Source organism: Phascolarctos cinereus, unplaced genomic scaffold (assembly GCF_003287225.1).
Source record: "Phascolarctos cinereus isolate Bilbo 61053 unplaced genomic scaffold, phaCin_HiC Scaffold_2;HRSCAF=192, whole genome shotgun sequence".
In the NCBI taxonomy this organism is placed as follows: Eukaryota; Metazoa; Chordata; class Mammalia; order Diprotodontia; family Phascolarctidae; genus Phascolarctos; species Phascolarctos cinereus.
Window position 1 is genome coordinate 522,605 of NW_027555625.1, and position 24,237 is coordinate 546,841.

The 24,237-nt window shown below is 43.3% G+C and overlaps 1 protein-coding gene and 2 pseudogenes across 5 annotated transcripts in view; 2 read left to right on the forward strand and 1 right to left on the reverse strand.

Moving 5' to 3' along the window:
- Positions 1–24,237, forward strand: part of PFN4 (profilin family member 4) — a 56,735-nt gene that overhangs the window by 26,268 nt on the left and 6,230 nt on the right. For 2 of the 4 annotated variants that reach the window (XM_078149212.1, XM_078149211.1), the window contains exons 2-3: positions 9,450–9,561; positions 24,090–24,233. In XM_078149212.1, coding sequence (XP_078005338.1) covers positions 24,117–24,233 — 117 coding nt within the window. In that variant the 5' untranslated portion in view covers positions 9,450–9,561; positions 24,090–24,116. The remainder of the gene's footprint in view (positions 1–9,449; positions 9,562–24,089; positions 24,234–24,237) is intronic. The other 2 variants (XM_078149213.1, XM_078149214.1) reach the window with 1 other exon arrangement.
- On the reverse strand, positions 1,328–13,516 carry LOC110202046 (uncharacterized; annotated as a pseudogene). The gene is made up of 6 exons (XR_013484175.1): positions 13,152–13,516; positions 12,582–12,651; positions 9,925–9,930; positions 6,501–6,627; positions 5,111–5,206; positions 1,328–4,395 (listed from the first exon to the last, which is right to left on the reverse strand). The product of XR_013484175.1 is annotated as an uncharacterized LOC110202046 (transcript).
- On the forward strand, positions 14,285–19,007 carry LOC144455717 (vesicle-associated membrane protein 4 pseudogene; annotated as a pseudogene).

Sequence of the window (24,237 nt, forward strand, 5' to 3'; positions counted from 1 at the left end):
TTAGAGATAAACCATACAGGCCAGACTCTTAAGGAATCTGAACATTAGTGATGCCTGTAAAGATAGCCTGGCATGAGAAAGTCCCAGCATTTAAATGGGGGCCAGGGTAGATCTTATATACATTAGGGTAACTTTGGGTGACCAGAGGAGGGGCTGGGAAAAGGATCTAGATGGCTTAGGGAGAATTCTGATTGAAATGTCTAAGAGATTGAATGGACAATGGAAATACATAATGAAGGGAACTGGAAGAAAGAAGTTTGAAAGGCATCTGAATAAGATCAAAAGGTGGGGCTAGGCTTTCAAAGGGACCTAAGGGGAGTAGATAGGGAACCATTAGTTTCCAGAGTAAGAAAAGTTTAAGGGCCCTCTGGGGCCATAGACAAATGGGAGCCAAATTCTTTTTGGGGCAAGGGGCAAAGGTCTCGACTTGGGCCCATACTCCATCACTTAAAAGGAAATATTACAAAATGGCATCTTGTAGAATGCCCCAACAGCCTGACCCATTTTTTTCTTTTCTCTGAAGGCATAATTTTTAATCTAATAACATTCCAAATTACAAAATGAATTGCCTTTCCAACAACAAAACTAATACATTTGCTTACCAGACTACATAATATAAGAAAATTCAGAAATATGTAAGCAGTATATTAAAAACTCAAAATAGACCCCCAAAAAAACTTTCTTTCTGGACCTCTTCACCAGGTCCAATGATCTTCTGGGGCCACTCCCACCCCAATAGACTGGCTTTTCTCTATTATCTGTGCTAGCCCATCATTGTCTGTTACTGGTCTGATAGCCTCAGGCCACATCCAATTTCCAAGTCCCATCCAGATTGAACCTCAATGACACAAAGATGGCGGCCTAGACTTCCCCATAACCACTAGTCCATGCCTGAAGAGCCTGGCCCATACAGCCCATCCCCCAATAAACCTAATCTTTTAGCCTAAACAAGGACTGGGTTGAAAAAAAATTTTTTTTTCCTCAAAATTTCTAATTGAGGCCCTGATATATGAGAGAATAACTCATTAATTCCAAATCAATACATATCAATAAGTATTTCACCAGAAAATATGTTTGTACCACAGGAAATACATTATAAAATTATTTCCATCATAGTAATAAACTTTAAAATAACCCATTAGATAGATGCATGCACTTCCAAATCACTTTGCAGAGAATCATTCATCTCATCATTAATGTGCTGAAACTATAACCTTAAACCACCATATATTTTTATAATAGTCAAGATTTTAAATGAAAATCTGCTATCATAGTAGATAACAACATCATTATTACTTGCTTATAACCAAATATACCTCAATAGGTATTTAACAGTTTCAAATTATCTCATTTTTATCACTAAAATGTCCATTCCAGGTCAAGAGTTACTTTAATACCATTTCTACCTCACAATGGTCCCTCAAATTTTACAGTCTAAGAGTTTTAGAAATACAATACAGTTTAGAAACATAGTAATAACTTTTATAACACAAACAATGAACTTCAGATAATATCAATTGCATTTCCAGATTACCACATATAGAAATCATCGATCTTATTACTCTTAGTACTTTTAACAGTTATGTTAAATAATAATACCACGTCTAACATATGCAATTGTATTAAGCATTTTACAATCATTATATCATTTTTCATAACAATCATTATTATTAAATTTTTTTCTTATAGAACAGTAAACTTAAATCAGATCCGAATTTATAAATGCTAATGATAAACATTTAGAAACATTTTTATTTTAAATCCAATATTCTTGGCCCTTTAAAAGGAGATACTCTCCACACATTTATGTATTCCTTTCAAAGGGCACATGGTTATAATTCCTGTTCTAAATAATTCTTTCTCTTTTTCCTTCCTACTTCCTTAAGGGAGCAAAGAAAAATCCAAAACTCCTCCCACCTTCTCAACATGCTTAAACCATCTTAAGCTGGCCCAAAGGCCCCCAGGACAAGCATCCAAGGGTGGTAAACTTAAGGTCAGTTTGGATTTACCAAGACACAAAACCATCTCCTGGAGGAGTCATTGAAGACCCCTGTGACAGTCCAGTACCCCTGCTCACATGTGACAAGCATCCCTGAGGCATCTTATTTTATTCACTTTTTGGTGAGGCAATCGCCCAGGGTCACACAGCCAGGAAGTATCATGTGTCTCAGGTTGGATTTGAACTCAGGTCCTCCTGACTCTGGGCCAGTGCTCTATCCACTGTGCCACCCAGATGCCTCTTATGTAGAATGCAGCTCCTTCAGATTCCCCTTCCAGGCTGATAGAGCTGGAGCAACCATGCGAGGCCGTTTGGATAGAAATCTCAGGGCAGCTGCTTTTTTCAGATGATGGTTCAGCGTTATCTCAAGTCCATCAGAGGAATCCCTTCCTCTTCACCATTGAATGTTGGGTCACAAAAGTCAGGAGGCAGAAATGAGGACAAGTTAATGAGAAGTTTCCTGATTGTCACATGTGGTAGCCTCAATGCGTGCTGATACACACGTGTAGGTGGCCTGCAGGAGACCACAAAATTCTCCTAAATCTCCTCAATTTTCATACTCTTGATCAAACACCTCTGATTTTCTCCCTTCACCAAACATTGTTCCCCAGATGATATAATGTTGACAGAAGTGCTTTTCCTTGTTCTGAAGACATTCTGTTTGTGAGAACATCCTGACGGCTGCTTTCACACAGTGAGGCGGTTCATGAGCAATTCTACTGCCTCCTTTTGCTGTTTTGCTACCTGGTGGATCAGTATGAATTATTGTCCCTTATTTCACCCTTCTGTTAGTCAGGCACAAAGTTTAACTCTTCACCGGGGACCTCCATCTTCTAGAGAAAGACCAGTCCCCATGGAGCACACCCATAAGTCTTCTTTCCAACATGAATCCTCTGATGTGAAGTCAGAGCTGATCTCTGGCTGAAAGCCTTCTCACATTGAGTCTGCAAATGGCTTACACCCAGAATGAATTTTCTGCTAAGAAGGTCTGTACTCTATTTTAATTGAAGCCTTTCCTCATTCGTGTTAGTGACAAGATTTCTGTCTCCTAACAAAAAAGTGACTTTAAGTTTTCTCTCTAGTATGGCTTCATTGAGGTTTAACAAGATTGGAATTGTCTCTGAAAGCCTTTCCACACTGATTACATTCCTAAGGTTTCTACCTAGTGTGAATTCTCTGATATATGCAGTAAGACTATTCTTATGTCTGAAATTGAATACATTCCTAAGGTTTTTCTCCAGTGTGAATTTTCTGATGGTTAGTAAGAATGGAGCTGTCTCTAAAAGCCTTTCCACACTGAATGCATTCATAAGGTTTTTTCTCCAGTGTGGATTCTTTGATGGTTAGTAAGAGTGGACCTGTCTCTAAAAGCCTTTTCACGTTGATTACATTCATAAGGTTTTTTTCCCCGTGTGGATTCTCTGATGTTTAATAAGACTGTTCCTACTTGTGAAAGCCTTTCCACACTGATTACATTCATATGGTTTTTCTCCAGCATGGATTCTCTGATGTATAGTAAGGTTGCCCTTCTGTGTAAAAGCCTTTCCACACTGATTACATTCATAAGGTTTTTCTCCAGTGTGGATTCTCTGATGTTTAATGATATGGGAATGGTTTCTGAAAGCCTTTCCATACTCATTACATTCATAAGGTTTCTCTCCAGTGTGGATTCTCTGATGTCTAGTAAGACTGTTCCTACATATGAAAGCCTTTCCACATTGATTGCATTCGTAAGGTTTCTCTCCAGTGTGGATTCTCAGATGTTCAATAAGATGGGAACAGATTCTGAAAGCCTTTCCACACTGATTACAATCATAAGGTTTCTCTTCAGTGTGGATTCTTTTATGAGAGCAAAACTGCTCCTCTGAAGGAAAAATTTTCCACACTGATTACATTCATAAGATTTCTCCCCAATGTGGGTTCTCTGATGTACAGTAAGAGTGAACATATGTGTAAAAGCCTTTCCACAGTGATTACATTCAAAAGGTTTCTCTTGTCAGTGTGGATTTTCTGATGTACTGTAAGACTGGCACTCTGTGTAAATGCCTTTCCACACTGATTACATTTATAAGGTTTTTCTCCAGTGTGAATTCTCTGATGGTTAGCAAGAGTGGCCCTTTTTAGGAAAGATTTTCCACACTGATTACATTCATAAGGTTTTTCTCCAGTTTGAATTCTCTGATGTTGACCAAGAGTGGAGCTATCTCTAAAAGCCTTTCCATGTTGATCACATTCATAAGGTTTCTCTCCAGTGTGGATTCTCTGATATAGAGCACAGATTTAGCTCCAAGTGATGTCACAAGGACCATCATCCATAGATCTTTGCTTCTGAGTTTCTTCCACAGAAAGACTTAGCTCTGCTGTAATTTCCTTCACTTCCAGTCTGATCTCTTCTTCTGAAAGAAAGAAGCAATAAAACATATACGCACATTATTATATCCCCTTCCCTCCATCAGCAAAAGATAAACTCCCTTACATTCTCTTTCCCTAGACAATGAGAAAAGTCTTCAAAAGCCAAATGGCAGAACCAATTATTTCAAAATGCCATTAGCTCTCGTCCCAGGGATGATTTAATTTACAAAGAGCTTCACACACAGAGAGCTCTGAGGCAATTGGGGTCAAGTGACTTGTCCAGAGTCACACAGCTAGTAAGTGTCAAATGTCTGAGGCTGGATTTGAACTTGGGTCCTCTAGATTCCAGGGCCAGTCTCTATTGATTTCACCACCTTGGCCTATTAATTTTTTGGGATAGCCATTACTTATTTTTTTTTAGTAGTCTCTAAATGCCTTTGATCACTAAAATAAAAATAAAATCCTTGTAGTAATGATTGCCCATGTATAACCTATATCAGATTCCTTAACATCTCAGGGAGTGGAGAGGGGAAGGACTGAAAGGGTTTGGAATTTAAAATTTTAAAATAGTTTAAACATCATTTTAATATTCAATAGTGAAAAATAAAATCTTATAAAATCTGTTTGTACTAACATTTATCCCCTGGGACAGCAAGCAAATCAGGTCTTCCTGCCCCTAAATCTAGCACTTGCTTCACCGTAACACACAGCAGCCTCTTGTAATCAAAGCTGTCACATACCTGCTTTCACCTCACTCACCTGGACAGCGGCTCCTCAGGTCTTCTTGCTCCAGCATCCATGGTGCTTCCCTTTGCTCAAAATAAGAGATCACATCTTCTCTGGGAACTGCAAGCCCTGGGCATGGGAGTCAGTTAGGCTTGAGCGTGGAGAGAAACTTGTAATTTAGTTCACTTTAGGGAGAGGAGTGTGGGCACAGAGCTGCTCCACTTTGAGAATCACTCCATTCTGGCCACACATAGGAGTTTGTACTGACCCATCAGAGCTTGTGATGCAAGTAACCCAAAATGGGACGTGTTGTACAACAGCCAAACCCTCTGCCCCCCATTCTGTTATGCTCCATTCTGGCAGAAACTCCTAACCCTCAAACTGGCTCAAAGTGTAATTGTGCCCCAGCTCCAGGGACCTTGATGAATCACCCTTTGCCCTGTCCTCCTGCACTGGCTCCTCACTCCCTGAAACCCATAGATCCCTTGTGTACTGTTCATTCAGGGAGCGTTTGCCCCTTTGGGTGAGAGGAGGGGGAAAAGTCACGGAACCGGTTTGGAGTCAGAGAATTTGATCTTGTGCACCTTCTTCATAGAAGGATGGACTCATTGCATAGTTTCCATTGTCTAGAAATCAGAGGCAGCTGATGGTGCAGTGGAGAGAGCCCTGGGCCTGGAGTCAGGGTTGCCTGAGGTTAAATCTGGCTTCAGACAGATAGTAGTGTGCCCCTAGACAAGCCACTTAACCTCAGCTTCCCAAGTGTAAAATGGGCATAATAATATCACTCAACTTCAAAGGTTACTGTGAAGATAGAATGACATAATATCATGAGGAAAGCGCTTTTCCCAGCACATGGCAAATAGTGGGTGAATGTAAATGCTTATTCGCTTCCCTTCCTTTGCCACCATCTGTGCTGGAATTTTGGGGCAACATGAAGGAAGATGAAGGACAAATCTGTACCCAGGCCACAAGACAGAGCTATGAGCCACCAATGTCTGCTTGTTAAACAGAAGACTATTCCAAATACTAGATCCATCCTGGGGAGGAAGGGGTTGCAAGGAAAAGCTGGCTGAGCAATTCTCAGAGATTTGGCCGACAAAATTCATGTCCAGCAAGAGGTTAGACCAAATAACCTCCAAGATTAGTTGGACATCTGAGATTCTTCCACACCGATTGTGTCTCTGACCGGAAGCTACGTAGATTGGTGAGAGACAGCATCAGGTGCAGCAAAGGAAACCCTCAGGGTCCTTGCACAGAATGCAGAGACTTCTTATAGGAAAACCAGGGAGTATGTCTCTTGGCCACAGGTGACCAACACTTTTCTGTGTCTAATGATCGATAGATCCTCCAAACCCTGCACACTAGGGAATGAAGATGTTCCCTTTGCTTGCAGACTCAGAGTTACCAGGGGAAGTGTCCTTACCCAGGGAGAGCAGGTTCCAGGCATTCTCCAGCATGACCCCCTTGTACAGCTCCTTCTGAGGAAGGTCCAAGAGGCCCCACTCCTCCTGGGTGAAGTCCACAGCCACATTCTTGAATGTCACTGTCTCCTAAATCATCAAAAGTCATAAGCCATAGAGCTTAAAGACACTGCAGAGGTAAATAGTCCAATCCTCTTTGATTTATAGGAAGAAACTTGAAGCCCAGAGAAGAGATTAGCTCAAAGGTCATACCCTTTATGAGTGTCACACTCAACTCTTGAAACTTCAGTCAGTAAGAGCCCAATGGAATTTTGAGAAAAGCATTTTATACAGTCATCAGTTGGAAGAAAGCTGAGAAATGTCTTATTACGGAATGGGTCTCCCTGTGGAGTCAGGGAGAAAGTTTGTGTTCTATCTGTGAGGTAGTTGCATCTGTGGAGGAGAAAGAGAGAGGATGATGTGAAATTTCTTCCTTATCAGAACTGATGTAAAAGATATATTCTGAAGCAAAGTCTGTGGGGGGGGGGGGTCTGGGAGTAAAAGTGCCAAAATCACAGTCACATCCCCCAGCCCCTTATCAGAACAGTCCACCTCTCAGTAGAATATTCATTCTCATTACTCATTAAGCAATCCAGGTTGACTGCCTCCTGTTGGGAACATCCACTCTTCCCAGGGTATATAAGACAGGCCTCCAGGAGGGGTAGGCATATTTCTTTGCACCATATGGAACTTTTACAAAAATTAACCATGTACCAGGGCACAGAGATACTTAGTGCAAACAAATGTAGTAAGGCAGAAATAATCCATATATCCTTTCATTGCATGATGAAATAAGAATGGAAATTGGTTCAGTGATCACAAACAAAGGATACAAACCCAACTGAAGACTTAACAATGATGTCTTAAAGAATGACTGAGTCAAAGAACAAATCACAGAAATGGTGAAGAATATTGGAAAAGAAAATGAAAATGGTGAAACAACAAAGTGTGGAGGCTGGAATTTAACAAAGGACAAGCAGAAACAATCATCCTAGCGAGATAGCCTTTGTGAGGCTGGCATGCACCTGGTAAGAAAGGGGCCTTAATGGCTCACCTCCATTGTGTGCCAAAAGATCAGGAATAAGAAAGAACTGGCTGGGGGTTTTATCTCTGGCTCTGTCCTCCTGATTGGCCTGACAGCACATCACAGGGGACTCCCTTAGCAAATGGGGACATTTTAATGAGGAGGTGGGCCAAGAGTTCCCAGCTTCTCCCCATTACTGAGAAGTGCATGTAAAGGACAACTCCTGTGGATTCAGGGTCCCTATTGCTTTACTAAGGCTTGTGATGAATGAATTCTGACCTCCCTCAGTATGCCTGCAGTTTGACCCTGACTCTTCTTTCATGTTAATCTTATTCCTAGCTAGATGTAGAAGGACCCTTTATGGTATCTGCTCCCAAGAATGGCTGGCCACCCTTCCAGGAACCGGATATTCATGAGCAGGAATACTCTCAAGGATAGTTTTGACAGCAGCTCCTTCTCCACCAATCATGCGTTTATTTTGGCAAATGGCCTTCTTTGTTAGAGGGAACTACTAGAAGCAGGTAGCCCCGACTTTACCTTCAAGTCTTCCCAGGGTGCAGGTGTTAAGCCTGGGATTTTCCTGTTGGGACTCTGGAGGCTGAAAACTAGCCCATGTGATCCAGGTATAGATGGTTCTCCTGGCTGTGACAAGATTTGATACCGATTGAGACTTAAGTTTGTTATTGTTATCTGCTGGGACTTATTAACTCTATACTAGGTTACTATCTTAATAATAAATACCTTTACTATATACTTATATATAAATGGAACTTGAGACTGTGTTATTTCTAAACCAATCCAAACCAAAACTAATTTAAGCTGCAGTAAATAAGGCTGCTTGGCAATACATAGCTGGGGCTGGGGCACGGGGTGGGAAATGGATTTCAAATGTGGCTGACCTGCCCCTCTCTGGCACTTAAGAAATGCCATGTTAGCTGGTTTCTCTAGCAATCTTTGGCTAGAAAAACATAAGGGATCTCAATCAGGTTTTCACTGGCTCAGTCTCTCTTTTCTAGACTAGGTCATCCCAAATCTTCGTGACGTTCATAGCAAGGACAATGCAACAAGTCCTTGGGAAAAGGTCTGACTCCAGCTGGCTTTTCTTTATAGATTCCCTGCCCTTACTTTGGTTTATGGGATGGTCCATGTCCAGGTAGATGTCCTGAGGCCTGAGAGTAAATTAAATTCCTCAGCTAAAAATGTGCTGGGAAGGGCTTCTCTTTAAGCTAACATAAGAAATGGCCTTTTAAACAGAGAAGGGAATATTACAAATTAATATAAATAAAATGATACAGCATTAAATTAATTTTCCTCAATACTCTAATTTCTGGGTTTCAGCTAAAGCAGTCGACAGAGATAAAATATATACTTATGATTGTACATTAGGAATACAGAAGAAGAGATTAATAAATTGAATATGTACTTTAAAAAATTAGGAAATCAACAAACAAACCTAAAATAAGCACAATAGAGAAAATATTTTTAAAATAGAGAAATAAATAAATTAGAAACAAAAAAAATCACAGAAATGACCAAATGAAAAGCCGGTTCTTTGAAAAGACTAATAAAGTTGATAAAAACCCTTGGCTCCTCTGATTAAAAGAGAGCAGAAAATCAAATCAATAAAATAGAAAACAGTAAAGGTAAAATCACAGCAAACCCGGAAGAAATGAAAAGGATAATCAGAACATACTATATACAGTTTTATGCAACAAACACAAAAGAACCAGAGGAACACCTCCAAAAAAGTGACATTACTCAAACTATCAGAAGCCAGGAAAATTCTATCAAATTCGTAAAGAGCGGTTAGTGCCCATACTTTACCACACACACACACAAACACCCCATATCTGTGGAATTGAAGATCGCTGGTATCTGTCCCTTACAGTGTACGTCACCCTTTGAGTGGATATGTACCTGCCTGGCTGGATCCTGTATTGCCTTTTTCAGGCTGTCATCAGAAGGACCCTGACAATTCTTGCAACACAGGATCGCATAAGGTAAAATTTATTGGGTGCCTGGCACACAGTAGGTGCACACCACCAGTCATCTTACACCTTACTGTCTTCCTCTCTCACCAGGGACATTGGCTCAGCCTCCTGGCTTCTTTCAAGACCCTACTGATGTCTCTCACCTTCTGAAAACCTATTTTCCTGGTTCCCAAAATGTTTAGATCTTCCCTCTCAGAGTACCTCCCTCCTCTACTGTGGAGGGCTTGTTTGGACACAGCTGCTACCATGTCACCTCCCACATTAGACTGGAAGCTCCTTGATGGCAGGCCCTGGTTTTTTTCCTTCCTTTGTATCCAGGGAAGTTTTGAACACTGCCTGGCACAGAGTAAGGCCTTTCTAAATGCTTGTTACCTGGACCTAAGAATGGGTAAAGGAGAGGGTTTCAGGGAGACCCGGGAAGGCTTGTGTGAGCTGAGGCAGGAGGACATGAGCAGCACCAGCAGCCCTGCAAAGGACAAGAGCTGGGGGGCCTTCAGGGCTCTGCTCAAGTCCTGTCCAGACAAGACTCAGCATGAAGGGTTTCCTGGACCTTGAGCTGGTATAAGGGAAAGCTTGGCCACAAGAACCAGAGAGGAGAGGGTGGTAGGCAGGCTCAAATTTGATCCCTGCTGAAGGGCCTAAGGAGTGAAGTGGATGTCCTGGTCAGCAGGTTAATGAGGGTGATGAGGATGACAGCTAAATCCCAAAAAGGAAAAATCCTGGACTTTCCCACTTGGCCAAATCTCTGTCGTTTGCCTGAGGCTACAATCCCATCAACTGGTCTTTCTTTGTAGCTATACCCAATCTCCCAATTCTGTAACCCTTAACCTAGCCTAGCCCTCCTTTTGGCCCCTGGCCATTTCCCACACTTAATCCTAGCTAGGCTCTATTTTCCAGGTCCCAGGAGTCCTGCCCATTCAGATCCACTCCTAGATCCCTCCTATAGTCTTTCTGTATATAAGGTTCATCTCATCTCCATTAAGATGCTTGGATTCCTAAAATGTAGCCACTGCTCAGATTTTCACAATCTAGCCAATAGGTCACAGATGCTCAGATTCCTTAAGAGTCAAGCTAACATGGTGAATCTTCAATAAACCTTGTTTTTGGCTGAAAGAAGGCTTGAATTCTTTCAGGCAGGACCCATGTGTCGTGATTTTGGTATTCTAGGACCCCTAACCTCTAGACCTCATCAAGGGGACCTTAAAAACAAATAGGGGAGGGCAGCAATTGTGAGGAGGGGGTTAGTGCTCCAGATGCCAAGGTGACAATGAATCAGTTTAAAATACAGGAGAGCAGGGCAGGGTGGTTACTTCTGTATTCATTTCATGCCTATTTTTATAAAGAAATGATCCACAGGGAAAGCATTGCCAGCTTCATGGACATTCCTGTGGAAATGGCCTGTATGGCTGAGGTTCGTCAAGTCTGTGGACAGACTGCACTCACCTGAAATGGGGGTCTGTGGCTCCCAGGGGCCATTCCCTCAGGCTCTGGGTTCCCTGCTTGGGGAGGGCCTTGGTCCTCTGCAGACTAAGCTGGGGAGGAAGAAGGACTCCAAAGGGGGAAATGTCCTTCCCTTCTCTTCCTAGGCAGGAGGCTGGCCTACAAGGGGTTTACAGAGGGTGAGGTCCCACAGGGGTCACAAAGGCCCTGGTGCTGCCCTCAGGGCAGACTTCATCCTGCAGAGGGAGGGAGGCAGCAGGGAAGGTCAGGATTGGAAATGAAGATGGTCTAAACAGGAAGACTACTTCCCTCCCTTTCTTCTGCCTCCTTCATTCCCCATCCTCCCACATAGCACCAAGAGGCAGAAGAGGTTTGGGATCTCAGATGGGATGAGACAAGTCAGAGCCTCAATGGCTCCTGAATCAGAAATCTCTTTCCAACTGTTCCTCTGCCCTCCCTGCATCCCATCTCCCCAACCAACATACACATTATCTAGATAACAGACTGACTGCTTGATCTAAAGGGGAAGAGAAGGCAGGGAAGGCAGAGGATGGGGAGGGCTCTGGGATGGAGCCACCAGGGAATGACCAGGGGGTAGCTAGAGACTGGGAGAGAAAATTCAGTCTGAGATTGAGCCCCCTGGTAGGGGACTTGAGAGCTCTGAAAGAAGTGGGGTCAGGGAAGCAGGAGGCCTGGGGAAGGAGAGCAGGGGGAGGGGCTGGGAGGGAGGACATCCTAACACAGTACATGGCAGAGGTCAGGGTCCTGAGAGTGACAGAAAGGCTCCAGGTGGACACTGAGCCTGGGAAAGCAAGGAGACTGTGTGCTGATGTGTGGGACAGCGACCCCAAGTGAAATTAAACTCTGAAAGTGGAAAGCAAAGGTTACCTTTAGTACAGTCTCCCGAGATGGCTGTCTGCTCCTCCAGTACATGTGGGGGGGGGAGAGAGAGAGGGAGAGGGAGAGGGAGAGACAGAGGGAGAGAGAGGGAGAGAGAGGAAGAGACAGAGGGAGAGAGAGGGAGAGGGAGAGGGAGGGAGAGGGAGGGAGGGAGAGGGAGGAAGAGGGAGAGGGAGAGAGAGAGGGAGAGGGAGGGAGAGGGAGGGAGGGGGAGGGAGAGGGAGAGGGAGAGGGAGAGGGAGAGGGAGAGGGAGAGGGAGAGGGAGAGAGAGGGAGAGAGAGAGAGAGAGAGAGAGAGAGAGAGAGAGAGAGAGAGAGACTGCCTAACAGGGGCCGCCTTAGAAAACCAAATCTCCGCCCACCATGAAAACAAACAAGTCTCCACCTTACCCCCTTAACTGGGGGTGGCCTTACATTCTAAGCTTGAAAGTTTCTTCCTATCCCCTTAACCAGGAGGTGGGGCTTACATTCCAGGTGCAAAATTCAAAGCCAAAGACAAATGGCTCAGGTTGGGGGTGGGGCAGGGCTTATTCTTTCTGTTAAGTGCTTAAAAACAGGGTCTGAGTGGGGGAGGATTTTGAAAGTAGTAATCAAGAATTATTTGACCCTTTGAGGAACCTTCCCTTCTGAGAGTTCATTTCTCACACTACCTTCTGCTCATTACCTTAATTACACTGAGAAGTCTTCACTGGGACATCCCATTCACTGAGGTCTAACTGGGAGCCAGGGACCTCCTGGTAAAGCTTAGGCTCAGAATCCCTAAAGGGAAAGTGGAGACAGGGAGCCATGTGCCTGGGATATGAGAGGGAAGCCACCTGAGAGCTGTGGATACAGATAAGGGGCCAGGAAAAAGCTTGGTTTCTGCATCCAACGTGCGGTCCTCAGGGCAGGTAGAGCTGGATCCTTACAGGGTCCTAGGTCTGAGGGCTGGAGCTCGGGGCAGAGAGACAGGACTCCAGGGTCCTGATAGGAAGGCTGAAAGCAGGACTTCAGGATCCTTATGGGCAAAGTTTGAAGTCTGGGAAAGTGTGATCCAATGGGAAATCTGCGGAGGGGGACCCTGGACATTTGGGAAGTGTTGGAAGTCTGGAAAAGAGTTAGGGGCAGGCAGCTTGTCCACTGGCCAGGTCAGGGAGGCAGGCATGCTCCTGGAGGACTTGGAGGACACTCGCCATGAGGTCAGATGAGGAGGAGGAGACCCAATGACACTGGCAATGAGGAGAAGGCAGGACCTGTGTGGGGCCCTGGCTGTGACCTACCTGCGACCTGCACCCACAGTGCTGGCTTCCAGAAGGTAAAGAGATCTCAGCTCCAAGGAAGAAGGCAGAGAGATCTTAGCTGCAAAGGAAGAAGGCACAGCAGTCTCAGAGGCAAGACTTCCTGCTTCCAGCCAGCGCACTCTGCGAGGGGCCCCACACTGCCCAGCCCCCAAGGACCACAAGATGAGCCCTTTCCTCCAATCACACCCAGGGCCACCTTGCTTGCCTTTCCTCCCCAAGAATGCCTTTGCTGCTGGAATGATCTGCCCTAGACTCCTCCCAGGCCCCAAACTCCAGCCCAGGCTGTATTCCACCTGGGCACCACCCACCAGGCTGGTAATCTCTGAGAGCTGCTCCTCCCCCATCTCTCCACCCTCTCCTTCAGTCTCTCTGCCTGCTCTGGGACTCAGAACCTCCCTGTTCTGAGCAGAAAGGCTGCTAAGATAAAATGTGGGGACCAGGCTCTCTGAAAGTAGCGGGGCTGCACTTTGAGATGCTGGCAGCAAATAGCCCTTGGGAAAACTGGGATTCTATAGACCCTTTGTAACTGTAAATTGAGATTCAGATTGGACTGAGTTTCTCCTGAATTAAATTAAACTGTGGGCTCATTGAAAGTCACATGTGTTCTTCTGTAGGAACAACTGGGATGTTTGACCCTCTACAGGTAGATCAGACCTTAAAGCAAAATACACTTAAAAATTAGCATTAATAGGGCAGCCAGATGGCACAATGCATAGAGCAGCGGCTCTGGATTCAGGAAGACTTGAGTTCAAATTTGACCTCAGACACTTGACACTTACTAGCTGTGTGACCCTGGCCGAGTCATTTCACCCTATTGCCTCACCCCCCCCAAAAAAAAATAACAGTAAGGTGATATGTTTAGGAACTGTAAGAATAACAACTAAAGAATAAAAATTTTAATTGGATCATAATTATTCTATTCTTTTCTAAATGTAATCAGTCTAGAATGTCAAAATTGATAGATGATTAAAGTGATTTTTCCCCACGAGATAATTCAGAAATGCATTCAAATGAGTTGATATCATTTAACTAGCAATTTTGTTTCATGTTTAAAATCTGTAACATTGTTTATGTAGTTTTATTATATTTCTAGTTTTTCTCATTGGGATTTTGGGGAAACCATTGTATAGGAAATGCTGTTAATTTGGAAAATTAAAATAATGCAGTTGTATCCTTAGAAAAATTAACTCCTCAGAGGCAGAAACAAGGTGGCTGAGAAAAAGCTGGACATTCCTTGAGCTGTCCCCAGTTTCCCTCAAAACAACTCTAAATCAAGCCTCAACACGAATTCTGGAGTGACAGAACCCACAAAAATATGGGGTGAAGCAATTTTCCAGCCCAAGAAAACGGATGGGTTCTGCCCAGAAGGTCTGTCTCACTTGTAAAAAGGGAGGATGGCACAGCAGGGACCATGTCTGGGCAAGCCAGCAGGTGTGCCTAGCCCCAGCACAAATGAGGAAAGGAGGCCCAGTGGCCCAGCTGAGCAGCACAGCTGACCAGCTGTGAGGCCTCCACCCCCAAAAGCCACAGCAAGCTGGGGAACAGGCCCCTGGCCCCCAGTGCCAGAAGCTCAGGAAGGTGCACCCTGGTGCCCCAGGAACAGCACTCAGCTTGAAAAGTCATGAAATAGGCTAGGGAATGAGCAAAAAGCAAGACAACCCAAACCAGATCCCTGACCACAGAAAGCTGCCATGGTGACAGGAAAGATCAAAACACAAACTCAGAAGAGGACAACAGTGGCCACGTGCCTTTGTGCCCCCTCGGAGGGGAATACGAATTGCGCTCAAGCCCAAAAAGTCTTCCTAGAAGATCTCAAGAAGAGTTTTAAAACCCAAGGAAGAGAGGTAGAAGAAAAACTGGAGAAAGAAATGAGAATCATGAAAAAGAGTTAGCAGCTTGGAAAAGGAAACATAAAAATCCACTGAAGAAAACAGCTCCTTAAAAAGCAGAATTGTCCAAACGGAAAAGAAGCTATAGAAGCTTACCGAAGAGAATGATTCCTCAAAAATTAGAGTTGGGCAAGTGGAAGCTAATGCCTCTATGAGTCTGAGAAGGGAATTATAATTTTCATATTATCGATACGGTATGTAATGAGCATAGTAATAATTTGGTTTCCTCAAGAGCTGCCCCTCAGGCTCTGGGGTCAGAGCTCACAGTGCAGCCTAAAGTAATGAACCCTCACAATCACTGGACCTTAAGTGAAGTGCATCAAAGATCGTAGAACCTGTTCCCATCGCAGAACTCTGGTTCTGTACTCTAGGGAGGTGGTCACAACCCATAAAGACTTGACTCCAGAATTGTGTTGTGGGACTTGGGGGTTTCTTGTGGGAAACCACTAAATGACTGTTTGTAATCAGTCTTCCCTCCTCTTTCCCCATGTGTGATTTAGGTATATAACCTGTGCTTTTATTTCAGCTATGAGAACAATGTTCATGCTGAAGTTGATTAGTTAAACCACTTCATTGCTGGCGCTCCTGTCTCTAGGCCTGCTTTGTGGGGCTCCAGGCATTCCCAGGTTAGTGACTGGCTCAGTAAAAATCCTGTTAACAAGCCACACAAAACACAGGAAGTGGCCTAGCCATGCAAGATCTCAAGCTGTATTACAAAGCGGTAATCCTCCTTCTGTAGATGTGACACCTAAATGATTCCTTGCTCTCCTAATTTGCTTATGGTATCACCCTTTACATTTAAATCATGGACCCATTTTGACCTTATCTTGGTCAGCTTGGACAACTCCAGGAGAAATGCCAGGAGCAGAACAGAAGTCTTTACACCACATTTGTAGATCTGACAAGGCCTTTGATACCGTCGGTCATGAGGGCTTATGGAAAATTATGTAAAAACTTGGGCTCCTAGAGAAGTTCAGCAGCATTGTACACCATTTCCATGACAGCACGCTTGCCCGGGTTCTGGATAATGGACAAGGCTCCCTCGCTTTCCCAGTCACCAGTGGAATAAAACAAGGCCGTGTGCTTGCTCCATGCTTTTTAGCATGATGTTTTCAGCCATGTTGTCAAATGCTTTCAATGACGTTGAACATGGCATCAAGGTCAGCTACCGCACTGATGGTCAACTCTTCAACTTGAAAAGGCCGGAAGCCAAGACCAAAGCGTAGGAACAGTTGGTGCGTGACTTTTTGTTCACAGATGATTGTGCACTCAATGCAGCCTCTGAAGCTGGGATGCACCAAAGTATGGATCGGTTCTCTGCTGCTTGTGCTCATTGTGTTCTTTTTTTTTTTTTTAAGGCAATTAGGGTTAAGTGACTTGCCCAAGGCCACACAGTTGGTCTGTGGCCGGATTTGAACTCAGGTCCTCCTGACTTCAGGGCTGGTGCTCTATCCACTGCGCCGCTTAGCTTCCCCCTGCTTGTGCTCATTTTGGCCTAATAATCAACACCAAGAAAACACAGGCTCTCCACCAGCCACCACCACACCGTCCGCACTTGAAACCATCATTTACAGCGAGTGGAGAAGTTTTGAGGGCTGCGGATAAGTTCACTTACCTTCGTAGTAGACTTTCTAGGGCTGTTGACATTGATAAGGAGGTTGAGGCATGCACTGCCAGAGCTAGCTTAGTGTTTGTGAAGCTCCAAAGGGAGAGAAGTATTAGACTGACTGCCAGACTGGAGGTCTACAGAGCCCTTGTGCTGAGCATGTCAGTGCCTTGCCAGGAAATGGAATCACTTCCATCTGAATTGTCTTGGGAAGATAGGTAACAGACACTGAGGTCCTTTCTAGAGCTGAACTGCCAAGCATTCAAACTCTGCTTCAGAGAGCATTCCTTCGATGGACTGGCCATGTTGTTCAAATGCAAAACATATCTTGCCAAAAAAGACTATGTTATGGAGAACTCACACAGGGCAGGTGCTCACATGGTGGTCAGAAGAAGTAATACAAGGACAACTCTCAAGGTCTCTCTGAAGAACTTTGGAATTAATGGTGTGACGTGGGAGACACTGGCACATGACTGCCTCTTATGGCATGCCCTCATCAGGGAAGGTGCTGTGCTGTGTGAGCAAAGCAGAATGGAAGCAACTCAAAAGAAACATGAGATGCGCAAATTTAGAGAATCTACCCAAGTGTTCATGTGCACTATTTGTGCCCAACTTGTGGTAGAACATTCTGAGCTCATGCTGGTCTGATCAGCCAGTCGGACACACTGTAACTGGACCCTGGCATAGTGATGTCACTTTGGTCCTCTTCAAAAATGAAGGACAACACATAACTTCTGCCCTATTGTTTTCCAGTTTTCCCAGCAGTTTTTGCCAAATAATGAGTTCTTATCCCAGAAGCTGGTTTTCCAAACACCAGGTTACAATCATCATTTACTACTGTATCTTCTGTAATTAATCTATTCCATTGATCCACCACTCTATTTCATAGCCAGTACCAGATGGTGTTGATGATTACCCCTATATAATATAATTTGAGATCTCATACTGCTAGGCCACCTTCCTTTGTATTTTTTTTCATTAATTCCCTTGATATTCTTGACCTTTTGTTCTTCCAGGTTAATTTTGTTGTTATTTTTTCTAGCTCTATAAAATAATTTTGGGGCCTAGATGCTTGCTGGTCCGAAGGGGCGGCAGAGGAGCTGAGCAGCTGACGCTGGGTCTGCTCACAGCCATTTCCCCGTCCCCCTTCTCCCCTTCCTCCTTCCTTCCTCCTTCCTTCCTCCTTCTTCCCCTTCCCTTCCCTTCTCCCCGACCCAGCTCTGCCTGATCAGGCCTGGCCTGGTTCCGAGGGGCGAGCAGAAGCTTCCCAGGTGGAGACACAGGTGGTGTATATCTGCCTCTTAAAGTTGGGAAAAAGAAAACAACTTTTTGAGTAATAAAGATGCCTCCTAAATTCAAGCATCACCTAAATGATGATAATGTCACTGGTTCTGTTAAAAGTCAAAGGAGAAATCTTTTGGAAGAAGATTCAGATGAAGAAGAGGATTTTTTCCTAAGGGGCCCATCTGGACCAAAATTTGGACCTTGGAATGACAAAATTAGGCATGTACAGAATCAGGTGGATGAAGTAATTGATGTCATGCAAGAGAATATTACAAAAGTGATTGAAAGAGGAGAGAGACTGGATGAGCTAGGAGACAAATCAGAAAGCTTATCAGATAATGCAGCAGTTTTGAGCAACAGATCTAAACAGCTTCAAAGGAAGACTACTGTGGTGGCGTGGATGCAAAATGAAGGCCATCATGGCCCTGGCTGCTGTTATCATTTTGCTGGTGATTGTCATTCCCGTTGTCCTGAAATATCAGACTTGATTCAGTGACCAGAGCTCCAATAAAACAGTTCTGGGACAATTAAAAAAAAAAAGAAGATTGCTGCATAATTTAATGAACTATATATATGACTTTCAAGTGTTTTTTCTCCAGAAGTGAAAAGGCAAGTGTCCAGTTCAAATTGAAGCATTGACAAGTTCCCGATTAGCCGCCTCACCTTCACCAAAATATGCTGTCATTAATTTATTTTAAAACAAAAACATCTACTTTGCCATGTTGTAGGAACCTAATTTGCAACTGGATCCTTGCCAATACGTTATTTGTTTATAGAGTTAAACATTGATGATGATATTTACAGTTTAACACAGTTTCCTACTGTAAACTAGGGAGGTGGGAATTTATTGCATCAAGTTCAGGGATAGGGTGGGAGATAAGAGGTTAAACATTATGTAAAAAGGGATGGCAACCATTTAGTTAATGATTACGAAATGTATGATTTTTCTCATGTAAAAAAATAGGTTTTGGAAATGGTTTCCATATATTTATGGAGAAATTAATGTTTTTAATACTGCTAATTTCAACTGTGACTAAAGACATTCCAGTAAAGCTATTTTGCCTGTATGTTAAAAAAAATTTTTTTTGGCAGTTTGATTGGTATGGCACCAAATAAGTAAATTAGTTTAGGCAGAATTGTCATTTTTGTTATATTGTCTCAGCCTAAGTAAAAGCAATTACTATTTTCCCAATTGCTCAAATCTGACTTTATTTGTGTGAGAAATATTTTGTAATTGTGTTCATATAGTTCCTGGGTTTGTCTTGGCAGGTAGACTCCCAAGTATTTTATATTGTTTAAAGTTATTTTAAACAGAATTTCTCTTTCTGTCTCTTGCTGCTGGACTTTGTTGGTCATATATAGAAATGCTAATGATTTATGTGAGTTTAATTTGTAGCCTGCAACTTTGTTAAAGTTGTTAATTATTTCAAGTAGTTTTTTGGTTGATTCTCTAGGATTCTCTAAGTATACTATCATATCATGTCATATCATATCGTCATACTATACTGCAAAGAATGTTAGTTTTGTTTCCTCATTGCCTATTCTATTTCCTTCAATTTCTTTTTCTTCTCTTATGGCTCTAGTTAACATTGCTAGTACAACATGAAACAATAGTGGTGATAATGGGCATCCTTCTTTCACCCTGATCTTATTGGGAAGGCTTCTAGTTTATCCCCATTACAGATAATGCTTGCTGATGGTTTTAGGTAGATACTACTTATCATTTTAAGGAATGCTACCTTTATTCCTGTTCTCTCTAATGTTTTTCCATAGGAATGAGTGCCTATTTTGTCAGAGGCTTTTTCAGCAGCTGTTGAGATAATTATATGGTTTCTGTGTTCTCCCTCCCTTCTGCTCCCAGTATAGCCTCTTTCGCACCCCTTAATTTTTATGGCATCCCCTCCAATTTACCTTATACCCACACTCTCTGTTTATGCACACTCCTAACCTGCACTGTTAGTGATACAGTTCTTAAGATTTACAAAGCATCATCTTCCCATGTAGGAATGTAAGCAGTTTAACCTTATTGAATCCCTTATGTTTTCTCTTTCCTTTTTACCTTTTTATGCTTCTCTTGAGTCTTGATATTGAAAATATTTCTTGTTCTACTGTTTTTGTCTTCTCATGAAGGCTTGAAAGCCTTTCATTTCATTGAATGACCATTTTTACCCTTGAAGAATTATGTTTGGGGACAGCTAGGGGGTGCAATGGACAGAGCACCGGCCCGGAAGTCAGGAGGACCAGAGTTCAAATCAGTCCTCAGACCAAACACTTGACGCTTACTAGTTGTGTGACCCTGGGCAAGTCACTTAAACCAAATTGCCAAAAAAAAAATTATGTTTGGTTTTGCCAAGTAGGTAATTCTGGGGTGAAGTCCTAGCACCTTTGCCTTCCACAGTATTATATTCCATGACCACTGATCCTTTAATGTTGCAGCTGCTAAGTCCTGTGTAATCCTGACTGTGGCTCCCCAATATTTGAATTGCTTCTTTCTGGCTGCTTGCAATATTTTTTTTCATTACCTGGAAGTTCTGGAATTTGGCTGTTAACATTCCTGGGATTTTTCTTTTTGGGATCTCTTTCCAGAAGTGATTGTTGGATTCTTTCAATGTCTACCTTGTCCCATAGTTCTAGGATATCAGGGCAGTTTTCTTTGATAATTTCTTGAAGTATTATGTGCTTGATTATGGCTTTAGGTAGTCCAGTGATTCTGACACTATCTCTCCAGGATTTATTTTCCAGATCAGTTGTTTTTCCAATGAGGTATTTTACGTTTTCTTCTTCTTCTTCTTCTTTTTTTTGTCGTTTTGATTTTGTTTGATTGATTCTTGATGTCTCATAGAGTCATTAGCATCTACTTGCTGAATTCTAATTTTTAAGGAATTATTTTCCTCATTGAGCTTTTGTACCTCTTTTACATGTTGGCCAATTCTACTTTTTAAGGAGTTATTTTCTTTTTCCAAGCTTTTGACTCTTGTTTCATGATTCTCTTGTATCACTCATTTATTTCCCCAATTTTTCTTCTCCCTCTCTTATTTGATTTTTAAACTCTTCCATGAGTTCTTTCTGGACTTGAGTCCCATTCCCATTTTTCTTTGGGGCTTTGCCCATGGGTATTTTGACCTTGTCCTCTTCTAAATTTGTGTCTTGATCTTCCCTGTCATTATAATAGCTTTCTATGGTCAGATTCTTTTTTTTTTTTTTTGCTCATCCTTTCTAGCCTTTTTCCTTTCTTTATAATGTTAAATTCCTAGGGTGAAGGGGGCACTGTATCAAGCTTCTTGTGGCGGGGGCTGCAGGTCCTGGCTGTTTGCTTGGTGCTACACTGCTACTACCCTGAGGCATATAGGGGATCCTCATGCCTGGTGCTGTGCTGAGGGAGTGGAGGGTTGCTGACACTGCTGGAGGCCACAGGGGTCTTGCAGCTTCCCTTGTTCTGTGCTGAGACATGTGGGGGTCCCTGGTGCTGGCGTCTGCCCATTCACCTGGTGCTATGCTCAGGGCCACCCACTGGCTTGCTGAGGCATGCTGCTGGCTTTCTGGGATGCTTCCTATCCTGGGCTGTTCTCCCTTTTTGTCAGAGCTTTCCTGCCAACCTTCCAAGTTTCCAGGGCTAGAAAATTGTTTCACCCCATCTTGTTGCTAGTTCTGCTGTTCCAGAATTCATTTAGGGATGCTATTTTATGGTTGTTTGGAGGTAAATATGGGAGATTTCAGGTGATTTCCTGTTTACACCGTCATCTTGCCTCCCAGAAGTCCAAAGTGGCAGTCATCAAAACAGTCTGGTACTGGCTAAGAAACAGAGTGGTGGGTCAGTGGAATGAGTTAGGTACCCAAGACATAGTAGTCAATGTCCATAGTAATGTGGTGCTCCATAAACCCAAAGACCCAAGGTTTTTGGCAAAAAGACTCACTATTTGACAAAAATTGCTGTGAAAACAATATGGCAAAACCTAGATATAGAGCAACATCTTACACCATATAGTAAGATGAGATCAAAATTGGTACATGATTTAGACATAAAGGGTGATACCATAAGCAAATTCAGAGACAATGGAATAGTTCACCTGTCAGATCTCTGGATAAGGGAAGGATTTATGACCAAATAAGAGCTAGAGAACATTGTGAGATATAAAATGGATAATTTTGATCATATTCAGTTTAAAAGTTTTTGCACAAGCAAAACCAATGCAGTCAAAATTAGAGGGAAAGCAGGAAAATGTGGGGGGGGGGTTTCACAGCAAGTGTCTCTCATAAAGGCCTTATTTCTAAAATTTATGGAGAACTAAGTCAAATTTATAAGAATACAAGTCATTCCCGAATTGATATGAAAAGGTACTTTTCAGATGAAGAAACCAAAGCTGTCTATAGTCATATGAAAAAATGCTTTAAATCACTACTGATTAGAGAAATGCAAATTAAAACAATGCCAAGGTACTACCTCATACCTATTATATTGGCTAATGTGACAGAAAAGGAAAATGATGAATGTTGGAGAAGATGTGGGGAAGTTGGAACACCAATGCATTTTTGGTGGAGTCATGAACTGATCCAGCCATTCTAAAGAGCAATTTGGAGCTGTGTCCAAAGGGCTACAAAACTGTGCATACCCTTTGATCCAGAAATACTGGTGCTAGGTCTATGTCCCAAAGAGATTTTTTTTTTAAAGTGAAAAGGACTGAAATGTACAAAAATATTCATAGCAGCTCTTTTTGTGGTGGCAAAGAATTGGAAATTGAGGGGATGCCCATCAGTTGGGGAATGGCTGAACAAGTTGTGGTACATGAATATGATGGAATACTATTGTGCTATTAAAAAATGATGAGCAGGTGCACTTCAGAAAAACCTGGAAAGACTTACGTGATGCACGGTGCACAGTGAGTGAAGTGAGCTGAACCAGGAGAACATTGTGCACAGTAACAGCCATGCTGTGCAATGATCAGCTGTGAATAATTTAGCTGTTCTCAACAAGACAATAATTGAAGACAGTTTCAAAGGCCTCATGATGGAAAATGCTATCCACCTCCAGAGAAAGAACTGATGGACTCTGAATGCTGATCAAAGCATACAGTTTTTCACTTGGCTTTTATGGGTTTTTTTTTTTGACTATGTTTTGTTTTGTAACATGACTAATATGGAGATGACATGGTTTGGGCTTGCTAGGAACTCAGAAATGTCAGGGTGCAAGGGGGAGTTGCCTGGAACAAATTCACACACTCAAACCATCTTCCAGTCAAGTGGAAAAGTTTAAATGGAGGCAGGCCAAGTTCCTAGAGAACCTACAAAACTAATGAAGCTTGGTGCAGATGCTTATATACAGAAGGGATAGTGAAAGGATCTGGGTGGTATTAAGAAGTGGTAAGTGGTCTGGGGTGGGCCAGGTGCAGCCTTGAAAGGAATATCAAGTAGGCTAATTGGTGGGCTAGGTGGGCTAGGGTGGGCCCTGTGCCTTGAGTAGAGGCCTCAGTGATCTGGGCTGCTGAAATGGATGAGAAAATTAAGGGACTTGGCTGCTTTCAAAGACATGGTCTTTTCCTTTTAGGGGTCCTGGTCCCATTACCCCATAAAGTCCGTGTGGCTTCTTGAAGGAGCAGTGCTTCTGGGAGTGGGGAGGAAATGGCGCCCCCTGTTCTCTGTCCTGTTGGACTCATTGGGAGGACTGGGCTCTATGATTGAAGATGACACTGAGGAGCCGTCAGACTCCCAGGACAGGGCAGGGGCTCGAGGTGGGACATATGAAGACAAGTGGAAAGGGCCACGTATGTTCGAGAAGGACATGGGGACTTGAGACCCACTGAGGCTCCCAGGGAGAGTCCCCTCCTCAAAGCTGGGAGGGACAGTCATCCCAAGTGCTCTAAGCATGAGAGAGGGTCTGGGATTCTCTGGAGAAGGACATGTAGGAGTCACGTAGCCATAGCCTGTGGTGTGTGTTCTCATCTCCCCATGCCATCCCCTTCTCCTGGCTGGGTGGGATATTGTGCTCCCCCATAAAATGGGGGTGATCATCCATCATGCCAACAATACAGTCTCCCCCTTAGCCCATGAGCCTCTTGACAGCAAGGTGTGTGCTGCTTTTGCACACAGTATGCGTTTAATTGATGCTTTTTCAATCCATTCCTTTTCCTGACTTGCTCACAGATCTCACAAAGGCCAGACTGAGTGAGAATGAGCAGTGTGCAGAACCTGTTGCTGGAGTCCCTCCTGGGCACGAAGCACGTGGACAATGCCGCCATCATCAAGATACACGCACGCACTGTCTTGGTGTCCTCACCAGGGTTTAATGTAA